A 13,351-nucleotide genomic window follows, 5' to 3' on the forward strand; every position below is an offset into this window, starting at 1 on the left:
CATATACGTAGGGATATGATTAGACTTGACATGTGCTATATGCTTGCATAGGCATTGGAGAGCCTAGGTATATGCATACGAAAAGCCTATGGCAATCATATTCTTGCATATTCTTAGGCATATGCATATGTCAAGTCTAGTCATATGCATAGACTTGCATATGAAAGCCATATGCAAGGCAAGAACATAGGCCTTGCATATGCCTAGGCAAGCATAGGCAAGCCATATGCAAGCCTAAGCAAGCATATGAGATACATATGTAAGCCATATGTAAGGCTCTCCCTATGCTTGCCTAGGCTTTCCCATCTGGCTTTGCATATTCTTGTATGGCCAACTTAGGCAAACATATGGCAAGAAAATGCAATCCGTATGTAAGATTATGCAAGCCTATGCCTACATATGCTTAGTCAAGCATATGGATTTGGCAAGCCTAGGCATATGGATATGGAATGCATTGTGTTGGTGGTGATGATAATATTTTGGCAAGCACAATGGGGGAGCCTAGGCTAAAACCAAATTGAGAGTTTCGCCTACCTAGTCTGATCTTCTATGTGGTCTGAAATTTGAGTCAAAGTGAAGGGTGTCAATGATGTTAATATTAGATTTATGCCAAACATCTAAGCCAAGTCCAACATTTAATGCTGATCACATGTAGCATCATCAGTCCAGCATGTGCCTTGAGCATAAGCCAAAGCGGATTGGTTTGAAGTTGGACATCTGAGCCAAGCCACTGTGTCTAACTTCAAGCAATGTCAAAGTTTGAGTTTGAGCAGATGAGTATAGGTCTAATTCGGCATACATGACTATTCGCATCACATTTCAAGTGGAATTTTCAAAGGTATGAGACAAATGGAGTTTTCTCCACTTGTTGAACACGTCTCTCAAAGCTCATCTCAAACCTTATGAGAGTACACTTGCAAGATAGGCTATTATTACTCTCGGTTTTTAGATAAGGAGAAGTTGGGCTAGCAAAGGCTAATTGTGCTCTTTCGAAATGGCTTGAAGGAGAAAATGCTTAATCGTTACTTGTATATGGAAAAAGAAGTAACATTTAACAAGTGTTGTCTACTCGCCATTTACTTTTGCGATAATATCATGAAAGGGACTTTGGGATCTCAAGGAGAAGATTCATGCTCGGATGCTTCTTTCATTACATCAAGCAAACCCTCTCAGAAGGACAGCAAGAAGATTGGATGATGTAGTTGATAAACTGCTAGAATGTGTGAAGGCAAAATGGAGATACACTCAAGAAGGAAATTAGGAAGGTATGCCCTTATTGTGGAGGCATCCACCTTGCAAAAGAGTGCTTGTATGCAAGAGAATAGAATATGCCTTGGTGTGGGCATTGTAGAAGATACACAAATAGTGCCACACGCGCATGTTGATATGACCCTGTCAATAGGGTTTCACAACCCCTACCTTACCTAGAACCCAACAACTATTAGCATTACTGCTTGCCCCGCCTGGAGTAGGAAGTGGGACCCTAACTAGAACCATTTGTTCCCTTTATGATCTTATAGTTGCACCCATGAGGCATCTAGAACCACACCGATCATTGAAGAACCCCTAGAACCTTCAAATGCCTATGGTGAGTTTCCCCGAGACTTATTTGGTTATCATATACCTACCCCAGACCATGTACATTATGTTCAAGCATCAAAATACCACTTGGTACTTGTCACTGACTATTATGTGCTGCTACATTTATTGTCTAGCCTTTTGGTTTGATGAACGATCTTGCAACTTTCATGTGTCTCATGAATAATATACTAAGTACTTACATGATTGTGTTTTTGTGTTTCTTTGATGGTATATTTATTTAGTAATCTATGGATGAAAAAGAACACAAGGTTCATCTAAATAAGGTTTTGTAAAAGCTAAGGATTAGCAAGCTTTATGTCAAGATTTTTAAATGCATTTTTGCGTGAGATTAGATTGTCTACTTGGAATGCATAATAACCAAAGATGAAAACCATTGCCAGTTCGGACTTATTAGGGTCATATCTCTTTGAAGAAGATGTTGAGTTAAGTGTTGTGTATAATTGTGCATCCAAATATTAATCATGTTTCCAATGGTACAAGTGCCCTCTATACACTAGCATAAGTGGGTGTAGAATCTATGGTTAATTCTATTCATGATGATGGTGTTGCTAATGATGAGGAGCTATAAAAAGCTCTTGTTTGGATGATGAAATTGATGATGTCTTGGGTGGTCTTAAAGCTTTATGTGCTAAGTGGGAGCTCTAGTAGCCTTGATGAGAAAATACAAAGTTAATGTTGGTGTAGCAATGACCAATTTTCTTCCTTTGGGTTTATGTGATGAAAGAAAGGGGGATGTATCTTTGGTTAATGATTATATTTGTGGGCCCTTAAAGATGCATGTGATGCATGGTCAAAAGGGGAGACACTAATTGTATGTCCTATTCCAAATCTAGATCTAGTTGGTCTAGGGTCGTGTGATAGGAAGATTGCAACATAGGTGTGATCTAGTTGGTCTAGGGTTGTGTGCTGAGGAAGATTGTAACTCAGGTGGTGAGACCATACTCAATGGAGCATCTTGTGTAGGGCTTGGGTAGGAGTTCCCTATGGAGGTAGCACTAGCGGTGAGACTATGCTCAATGGAGCATCTTATGTAGGGCTCGGACAAGAGTTCCCTATGGAGTCACTATTGGAGGTGGTGAGACCATACTCAACGGAGCATCTTGCGTAGGGATCGGGTAAGAGTTCCCTATGGAGTCACTATTAGAGGTGGTGAGACTATACTCAATGGAGAGCCTTGCATAGGACTTTGGCAGGCGTTCCATATGGAGTCACCTATTGGAGGTTACAGTCTTGAAGATGGGTAACCCTGTAGCTTATAGAGGGGAATTCCCCACGTATGAAGGTGGATGATAGATCATGATTGGACATGGTACACGTGTGTTCTTCTCTTGGAGCACGTATGCATGTAAGTACTCAAGTTTATGAGGAGTTTGAAAAGTTTTGTGATTCTTTTTTGGATCCTTAACCAACAAGGTAAGATATAGATCACATACTGTTCCCTTAGTTCCTCTACTAACATATTCTTCCCTTGATCGACTAATGCACACATGCTTCTTTAGATCAATTGACATGTGTATGCCTTCCCTATCAATTGACACACCTGCTTCTTTAGATCAATTGACATGTGTATGCCTTCCCTATCAATTGACACACCCTTCTTCTATTGTCATACTCTTCCCTTGATTGACCAACACACGTATGCACACTCTTTCTTCTTGGACATACATAGCCTTCTTTTGATAGATCGGTACGTGCCCTCTTTTCTATGTAGGTCAGTATGCATACCCTTTTCTCATGGATTGGTACAATGTTTTCTTCCTTTTTCATACTCGTGTACATATTCTTCTTAATTGGTATAGTGTATGCTTTTTGGATTGATTGGTGCATTTCTTCAAGTTCAATTAGTATGTCGTATGCTTTTGGATCAATATGGATGTATGATTTTTTTACAACACAAGAACTTCACAAAAAGAAGTTGGCTGCTTTTCTTCGACCGTGACTAAACTGCACAAAAGAGAGGACAATTGCTTTACTCCAAAACACAATTTACCTTCAATGAGACATTCAGCAAATTGAAATACTTGTGCAAGTCTCTATACAAACAGAAGTTGGTTACTTTTCTTCATCTGTGACTAAACTATACACAAGAGAGGACAATTGCTATACTCCAAAACACAATTTACCTTCAATAAGACATTCTGCAAATTGAAATACTTGTGCAAGTCTCTATCCCTGGAATTGTTAGATCGCCTATGAAGTCTTCAATTGGATGATGGCCAGATGCAAATGGGGGGCAATTTCTTGGCATTGCTTGAGGCGTGGTTCAAAACTACACACTCTTGTAACTTGTCAAAATGTGAGGTCGATTGGATGACCTGTCGTCCTAGTAAGTGTTTGCACTCCTGGGCCCATTTAGAGAGGTGCAAAGGCTGGAGCCTGGCATATGCCATGGATGCTATGTAGGTATGTAGCGTGTGATCCCTTTGCGTGTCACTAGCTTAGAGGACGAGCTTAGCTTAATTAGGTTGCATAGGCATTGCCACACTGAGTGCACTGTTTGTTGATCGGTCAAAAGCAAAGGGATCTTCTGCCATACTGAGTACGTCTTGCTGTTGTTACAATCTTCGCTACAGCAATGGTGCCATAGCTACAGCGAAAGAGTACTGCTATCTACACCAAGCGGGATATTGAGACCGTTGAAATATAGAGCAGAGGCAGGAAAAACAAAGGCTACACAGAGGAAAGGTTCAGAGGTTATGGCATTTTCTGAGCTCGTGTAGGCTCCACGGTGATGGCGATGCTTGGAGACATCAGTGCTTTCAGAGCCTCCAACGGGCCACCATCGCTGCTGCAAGCCGAGTTTTCGAAAGAATGGCGAGGTAAACCGACACCCCTTCCTCACTATGTCTCTCCCACATGGCCATTTCTTCGTCTTTCTGCCGAATCATGCACGTCCGCTTCATTTAATATTGCCAACAAATCCTCTCCAAGGCACAGAAGAAGCCCCCGATTATCCCGAGTAGTAGGAGGACGAAGACCTTTTTCCAAACATGTTCTAGGGTCAGGATTAGGTTTAGGGTTTCAAGGTAGACATGGAAAGCATTTGGAGATCTTTCATGGCCTCCGGGTTTGCTTTGATTATCACCATAACTTATCTGTTCCAGAAACAATGGAGAAACATCTAAATCATAGCTTATCTCCAGTCAGAGTAGTGGAAAGACATTTGTTGAATCAGATTCCTTCCAATATTGGCAAGAGAAAGCGTGGCACTCTTACGGTGGTTGCATGCGAGCCTGGTGATGGCATTGACATGGAGACTCTTGGTTTTGCGGAAAGCTTGGGAGGGAAGAATGGACACTGTGGATCATCTGTTGGTGATGGAGATAGTCTTCTGGCAGAGACTGGCAATGGAGCCGATAGAATCAGTGCTACAGAAAGTAGTGTGCAGATCGATGGGAGTGAAAAGGAGGAGGGCAAAATGCTTTCTCTTGAGCATCTCAGGGGAATGCTTCAATCTGCACTGGGAGAGTTGGAAACAGCCAGATCAAATAGCTCTAAAGTTGAAGAAGATGCCCAAGCTATTGCAGAAAGAGCAATTGCGCTACGCGATGAGGCTACTGATGCCGAATTGAAGGCTGAGAATGCGATGGCCATGGTTGACAAGGTCTCAAATGAAGAATCTGGGGCAGAAGAGCTTCTTCTGAAGGCAAGAGCTCTGTTAGCAGAAGCAGAGGCACAAGTCAGTCATGCTGAAAAGGCGTTGTTGGAGGCACAAGAAAGACTGAAGGGTCAGCAGCTGATCACTTCTGAAGAGGGGGCAGATAATATGGGCGAAGGTGCTTCGATGCAAGTTGGCATTAAAGCTTTGAACGACACTAGTGATGCAGAGAATGTCAAGGGTAACTCACCAGAGGGAACATCTATATTGCCGAAGGAAGAAGAAGAACTAAGTGCAGCTGAGGCAGAGCTGATGGCTCGGGGGCTTGCCCTTGCACAGTACGAGGCGGATCTTCTACGGATTAGGAGCTTAAAGTCAGAGCTTCAAAAAGAGGCTTTGGGAATGACAGAAGCTGCGAAGTTGGCAAGAGCAGTTGCTGTGGAAGCAGACGAGGAAGTTGCTCAAGTAATGTCCTTAGCTGAGCAGGCTGTTGCTTTAGAAGTTGAAGCAGCACAGAGGGTATGCATTGCTGAGATAGCCCTCCAGAAGGGAGAAAAACTTGCACTTGAGGCAGCACAATCTAATGCAACTTTGGCAAGTACACAAGTGGTCGATTTGGGTGGGATTGCAGTAGATGAGTCAGGTAAAGGAAATATGAATACACCTGTATATGAAACATTACCTGAAGGATTTGGCTTTGACAAGTCAGTTATGAGAGAAATTGTTCATAGCAGTGATGGTCTTGACAACCTTGGCTCTGAGCAAAGAGGACTAGAGTTGGAACAAAAAACGACTGCCTCTACATCTTTTGAAGTTGCAGAGGTCACTGATGAGGTTGGGAAAAAGGCATCTGAAACTTTGAAAGTAGAAATAAGTGTTTTGCAGGAGACCGAGCTTGATAAGCCTAAGATGACACACCAGCAAAAGAAGGAGAACGTGAAAGAGGCTCCTCCTGCTGGAGTTCCCAAGTCATCCACAAAGAGATCTTCTCGTTTCTTTTCTGCTTCATTTTTCTCTTTTAATGACGACGAAGCAGAGTTCTCTCCCACCACTGTTTTCCGTGGAATGAAACAGCATTTTTTGAAGGTGTCTGTTGGCCTGCTGTTACTTTGCGGAGGGTAAGTTTGCCAGGTTTTCTCTCCTCTAGTTATCAATCAATACGAGCTTTCCTTGGATATCTTACCCTGAAGAGCTTGGCTTCAACCTGGTAACATGTGTGGCATCAACCTGCCTTCTTTTTGTCCACCCTGTATGGCTGTTTTAACATACTGATTGAATTCAGGAGCCTATATTTGAAGAATAGGATGGAAAATCAAGCACAGCTAGCTGAACGCACAGAGTTTGTTGCTAGTTTTGAAGAGGTTACCACTACTGCGAAGCCGCTCATGAGGGAGTTGCGGAAGCTTCCAAAAAGGGTGCAGAGGGTTCTCGAAAAGATTCCACATCAGGAGGTAGTTTTTCATCTCATATCAGAGTCTGCTACTTCATTGATTTTGGAAAACAATTAAGACATGCTCCTATGCCTTTAATACAAATGAAGAGAACACTCAATAACACACATTCTTATTCATGACAGAAATCTTGTCTGTTGTTTAAGTATAGGTGGCTTGTTTACAAGAGGTTTTTGATCTCTTGGTTACAAATTTCATGCTCTGGGACATAGTTCACTTGGTTTCAGATCTTGGTACATTTGCAAAAGTGGAATTTTTTGGCTCTGTGGGTCGGCTTCATGCACGCAGCACAGGTGTAAGAGCCTTGCAATGTTCAACCAAAAGCTGGGATGGAATCCAAGAGCTAAGGATACTGTAAATTGAGCTCAAGTTCAATGCACAGCTTGACTGGCTGGTTGCGTGTACGCCATTTTTGAGTATTGGCTACGAGCAGCATCTGGAAGCAGTTCCCCTTTTTTTAGCTGACATCATTGTGCCCTAAGCCAATAGCATAATAGACTTGCTCAAGAGATTATGGAGTCAGAAAGGCTGAAGTTTTGATCACTAACTTAATTGGTGTATGCCAAGCAAGCCAATAAGCACAGGGTTGACATCAAATTTGTGGAAGGTTTTGGCATCTTGATTCACATGCTGCTTAGCTTGACCATGTATCACACGTTTCATGTGGTTGCAAGGAAGCCCCATTTAATTGTGGATCAAGAAGATTCTTAGCTCCAAAGTAGATTATCCTTCACGCCTGTAAGCATGGAACTGTACACAGCTTGGCCAAGTCTGCTGAGCTGGATGATGCATGATGTGTTCCATGTGAGCTGCAACGAAGCACCATTTAATGGCGGATTAGGTAGAACCTTTAGTATCATAGTGGATTATGTTTAGCAAATCCAAGCATTGAACTGCACACAGCTTGACCAAGTTCCAGGGAACAACTGGACCTGCAATTCTCAATTCTTCATTGGGGGATTTTCAGCAGGAGGTTTTTGCCATTCATTCAAGTAGGAGAAGATGTCAAATGCACAAATTTCTGTCTGTAAGGCATATTCCCCATTACTTTAGGGAGGAGAGTTATTCAAATGCATACATTTCTTATCTTGGTGCAGGTGGCATTATTGTACCATACCTGTACTTTTACAAAGATTGATAGGTGTCATAAGCAGCTTTGTGTTTGATGAGCCTGTTCGTTTGTGGGACAGCAGAGCAGCAGGTGCGCCAGGTAGGCAGTAGTAGGAAGAATATGGGTACATGTTGCCAGCTGTGACCGGGCAGTTGTTAGGATTCGGGGCTCAGTGTGTGTGAACACCCTCTTATTAGAGGATAGGATAAAGGGTACCATGTGTCTTCAGTATAAAGGATAGGGTAAAGTGTGCCATATCAAAAGATAAGGCGACTAGCCTACAAAAGCATGTACTCGTGAAGGGTTTCATCATCAATCGATCAACCAACCATAATTGAGTCGTGCAATACTTTCTCTCACCCGAGCTTTGTCATATCTTCTCTCTCTACAGTCGCAATCTCTCTCTCTTTCTCTCTCTCTCTCATATCTGTCTCACTCACCTTGTGCACAACTTGTGACCACCGTGTAATCCGTACATGGTATCAGAGCTTGTTCATCACCTAATGCATCACCACTGAGCATGCCGCCGCCCTCGAAGATGTTCGCTGGTTACACTCCTCCCTGCTTGCAGCGCTCCGCTTGCTGCCCTAGGCAGCTCTAGTTGTCATTTGGTCCATCTCCATTTCTGGTGCCACTTCTATGGGACTGTCACTCCATAGAGCGGCCAGATTTGTGCCATGTTCACAGGAGGCCAGGCCGGTGTCTTATGTGAAAGGGCCAGTTACTTTGTGTCACATGGGCGGGAGACAGTCTCGTGCCACCCGTGTGTGACTAAGATCGTGTCATATGGACGGGAGCTTGTATCGTGTCACCCGTGTATGGCCATGACGGTGTCTTGTCCATGGGACTGTCAGTCCATGGAAGGACCTGTGTTTGTACTGCGTCTTGCCTATGGGACTGTCACTCCATGGAAGGACCTGTGTTTGTACTACGTCTTGCCTATGGGACTGTCACTCCATAGGAAGGCCAGGGTTTTCACATCCTGTCGCGCTAGATTCGTGCCCAAGTAGAATGTCTTGTACAAGTTTCATGACAGGTAGATTTCATCCATTACATGTGCATGTGCATCCATCTTTATATGTTGGATTTGTTTTCGTGTGATTGCTTGTTATGTCGTGCCAATGCACTGGACGGGGATGCCCTCTAGTGTACCATGGGTGTGCCTGTCTGTTTATGCGTTGGTGTGGCATGTGAACAAGTGGTAAGTATTCTTTTTAACCCATTTTCTAAGGTTATAATTTTTAAATTATGCTAACCTTTGTATTTATAAGGCTATGTGTTCACATTCATTAAAAATATTAGCCATGGGCAATAATAAGTGTGGGTGCCAAAAATTCATTTGAAGAAAGTCGTGTACTTGCCATGAAGATCACACACGTAAATATACTAGATGGGGGCCACATAGAAGAAGGTGTGGAGGAAAGAACTTTTGCCAACTCTCTCTCTCTCTCTTCTGGCAGTCGAAGCGAATCTCTTTTCTCTCTCACCCGGCGCATGGAAGGGAATCTCTCCTCGCTCACCCGGCGTACTGAAGTGAATCCGACTCCTCTTTTCATCACTGGTGGACTGCAGCAAACCCGACTTCTCTTATCCGGTGGACTAAAGCAACCGATTCTCCTCTCACACAGTGGATTGCAGTGAAAGCTCTCGAATCTTTCACTATGTCTCATTCGGCATACTGAACCAAGGGTTGTGACATAGAGGAGAGGGAACTGCTGGTTATGACATCCTCTCTTTTCCACAGGGTAAGAGCTGCATACAGAGTGAAACAACAGATCATTATTTTCATCCACTCTTACACACTCACGGGGCTGCACAAGTGGGTGGTGAACCATTCAATCTAGTGTGGGACTTGCTAAAGATTCTCCAGCAAACACATCATTTGAAACCAGTACTTTGAAGGAGTAGCAATTGGAGGAGTTCTTGTGAAATAGTTCTATTACTCTTTCTTCTTACCAATGGAACTCTTGAGGATGCAAGAGTCAAGATGCTAGAAGACGGGACCAGAAACCGGGAGTGAAGCTGAGAGTGTTTCTCTAGGAGAACTGGCTATCCTATCACCATGGTTGAGTACTTTGCCAGGCGTCAGTACGAGAGTGCCTGTTCGTGCACGGTCTCGGAACACTAGTATTGTGCAAGTGTTCAATCCAGGAAAGGTGAGGATTGCTCGAGATTGGTCTTCTTCAACGGAATTCTTCACCGACACATACACTGTTTTGGTATTTGTATTCACTCCATGCTTTGGAAAATCTGGCTCTCAGGTCCGTGAAACTTGTAATCATTAAATACTCCAAGAAATACATTTTGTATTGAGGGGGAGGTTGGCCCTTTCCGGCCCTAGTGGTGGTGTCAAGTTGGGTATTGTCATTTTCAGATTTGTGGATGCTTATGTTGTTCATTGATTATCAAGGTTAAGTGAACTAAGTTTGTGCATTTGTTTTCCGACTGTGGTTGGTCTCCCGTGGAGAGCAGTTGTATTGGTATCAGAGCTTGGTCGTCTTTCTTTTTCAAGAGGGGCCACGATGTTTTGAAATCAGAAGCAATCACATAGACACTTGACCCAATGGACAGCCAAGGCAATCCTTTGGAAGTGCCAGATTCAAGGGGCCAATCAAGTGCCTCGCGAGATTTTGATGCATTGCAAGGAAGGCACAAGCTCCTTGAGAGGGTTTATGACAATGATTTGTTGGGACAGACGTCCCGTGGAAAAGAGCCTATGCATGAGGATGAGCCTGATGCATTGAGGGTTGAATTGGAACACATGAAGAAGCTTTTGCAGGCAAAGGAGCAAGATCTGAAATTTTTGCACAAAGATCCTCATGTACAAAGTGTCATTGAAGCAAAGAAAGCTGATGCTATGGTGGATATGACCTTTTGAGTCCATGGCTCGTGAAGTGAGCAAGAAGCCAAGGGAGTTAGGACTCTCCTATCTCATCCGAAAGAGTGATCTCAAAGAGGGAGAGGATGGAGAGCTAAATGTTAAAGAATTCACCTCGTTTGAAGCATGGTGACCCGGCCATAGTCACATGGGAAGGGGAGCGGGGACGGGGACGGGAAACGGCAAAAGGCAGGGAACGGGGACGGGGGGACGGAATATACAATTTATTGACGACAAAGCACACTTAATAAAATAACATTTATGTTTTTACACTTTGAACTTTCAAGGCATCACTTTAAATGTACAATATGTGGCGCAAACACTGAACAGGCGCTAATAAGTACACTGACAAAGTTCAAACCAATATATAAGCATGGAATGATGATCACTATCAAATAACAAAAGACTAGTGTCTACAATGCACATAAAGTGCCGAGTCAAGACTCAAAAGTAAAAACAATGAAACATAGCTAAATGATAAATCATAGAGCCTGCAATGCTCAATCGGAGGGTGGAGCGTGAGAAGTATTGGCGTCATGATCATGGTTGCCTACATGACCAGTCTGAAAGGTAGTGGCATCGTCCTCTGGGCTTTGTTGTGTCTCCACCTGCTCATTTCCCTCCTCCTACTCCATCTCCCACTGAGTAAAGGGATCTGCCTTTGCAGTCGCACCCTTGCAAAGCATTCGCAAGTTTGCGCTTACAAAGACAAGATCATTGGCCTTTTCTACACCAAGGCGGTTCCTCTTCTTTGATGCAATATGGTTGTAAGAACTCCAAAGCTGCTCCAAACAAGAGGAGCTTACAGCTTGGTTGAGAATGCGGATAGCCAAGTGTTGCAGCTCAAGCCCATCTGAACCATAGTCTTCCCACCACAAAGCAGCCCCAACCTTTAACCTATCCTCCTGTGCATCCGCACAACCAAAAGCACCACGAAAGGACCTGTATGCAGCAAGCTGGTCTCTGATTTTGCGCCTAATGCCTCCATCTGGCACTAGATGAAATCGTAAATCCCTACATAACTAATGGCACATCTAAAATCATTAAATCCAAACGATTTATTCATGACCGTTTACTAAAGATACCATATGATGATGGTCATGTTAGAAGTCATCTCCTGTCTAGATTTATACACCAGGGCCTTTGTTGTGGGTGTGTCCGCCCTTATGAGGTGTTTTATCATTTTTCCCCACTCTCCGCATTTTTCCCTTATTTTTCCCATTTTTTCTGTGGCTTGGGAGGTAGCCCTGTAGTGGCAAGAGGACCCTGAGCCTGGCCAACTGCATCTGTGAGATAGCCGACTGCACCTCATGAGTCGTGGGACTCTTCTGCTGCTGGCCAACCCATCTTGATGCTGGCCGATTGTGTTTATCCAGTCGTGAGGCTTCTTGTGTCCAGTCGGCTGCCTGCATGCTGCTGACCGACTGCTGATGTGGGGGCATATAAATAGGCCCCCAGCCCCCATACCACATTTGTATCATACCGGGATCTTCTTGTGTATATCAGAGCAGAGTTACACGCCTACATCTATCTCTCTCTTGTGCTGTTTTTTTTGCATGCGTTTTTTGCTCGTGTTCCCAGATCTGGTCCTTATCTCCGCTGCGTATTCTGACATGGTATCATAGCCCTAGGCTCTAGATAGTTCTTGGGATTTGTGTGAGCAAGAGGGGGACTGTTTTGTGGCTGATTGGTGGACTGTTTGGGACTGTTCGGGAAGAGGAGAAGCAAGAGGAAGGCGGGCTGATTTGCTGAACAGCCACTTGCAGGTATTAGTTCTTCTTTGTTCCCACCGACCCACCCTTTTCAGAGTACATCCCCGCAATGGCAGATCTGTTTGAGATGGCCGAGAGACGTGTGAAGATCCCGACACTCCCCACGTTCCCGGTGGACCGTCAGTTGGACGGGAGCAACTACGGCATATGGAAGGTTATGATGGAATCTGTTCTGGAGTCTTACGACCTCGCTGATTTCGTCATTGTTGGCGTTCCACGGCCGGACGTTGAGGAAGGGGAGTTACCATCGACTCGAAAGGACCGAGAGGCTCAGACACACATGTGGGATCGTCTCAACGCCAGGGTCCGTTCGTTTATTTTCCTCAACTGCACACCATAGGTAATCAATCATGTAAAGCATATGACGCTGGCCAGAGGTATATGGCAGCATTTGGCCTCACTTTACAACAGGGTATCGCCCATGAAGAGGATTTCCTTGGAAGTACAGATGCGGGTTATGAACCCTGCAAAGTCGTCGACGATGCGGGAGCATATTAACAAGTTGCAGGCTCTTCAGGAGGAAGTTCTTCAGGCTGGGAAGGAGATATCGTCAGAGGACATGGCCATAACGTTGCTGTCGCACTTGCCCTCTTCGTACTCAGCATTTTACTCATCTTTGATTACCAGTGGCAGGCTCAGCACCATCACGTGGGAGGAGCTTGTGCCCATGGTCTTGGACCAGGAGGAACGATTCACGAACCCTCCTCAGGGTGGAGGTTCGGAGGCCTTAACTGGCCAACGGTCGAAAGGCCGTAACACGGGCAAAGGGAAGGCTTCGTCGGAGAAGTCTTCTGAGAAGAAGTCCGTTATTGACCGCGAGAAACTAAAGGCAGAGAGGGCCTGTAATGATTGTGGCGAGAAACTAAAGGCAGAGAGGACCTGTAATGATTGTGGCGAGAAAGGCCACTACTGGAGGCAGTGTCCCAAGCGGAAGACCGA

General features: G+C 44.4%; 1 protein-coding gene across 1 annotated transcript in view; it reads left to right on the forward strand.

Moving 5' to 3' along the window:
• Nucleotides 1-3,873: 3,873 nt before the first annotated feature.
• LOC147627804 (K(+) efflux antiporter 2, chloroplastic-like) overlaps nt 3,874-13,351 on the forward strand; it is a 77,859-nt gene continuing 68,381 nt past the window's right edge. The window contains exons 1-2 of the mRNA XM_086814775.1: nt 3,874-6,318; nt 6,483-6,651. Of these exons, the coding sequence (XP_086670901.1) occupies nt 4,334-6,318; nt 6,483-6,651 (2,154 nt within the window). The 5' untranslated portion in view covers nt 3,874-4,333. The remainder of the gene's footprint in view (nt 6,319-6,482; nt 6,652-13,351) is intronic.

This window comes from Cibotium barometz, chromosome 20, assembly GCF_041138505.1.
Source record: "Cibotium barometz isolate CiBa-2024 chromosome 20, ASM4113850v1, whole genome shotgun sequence".
Lineage (NCBI taxonomy): Eukaryota > Viridiplantae > Streptophyta > Polypodiopsida > Cyatheales > Cibotiaceae > Cibotium > Cibotium barometz.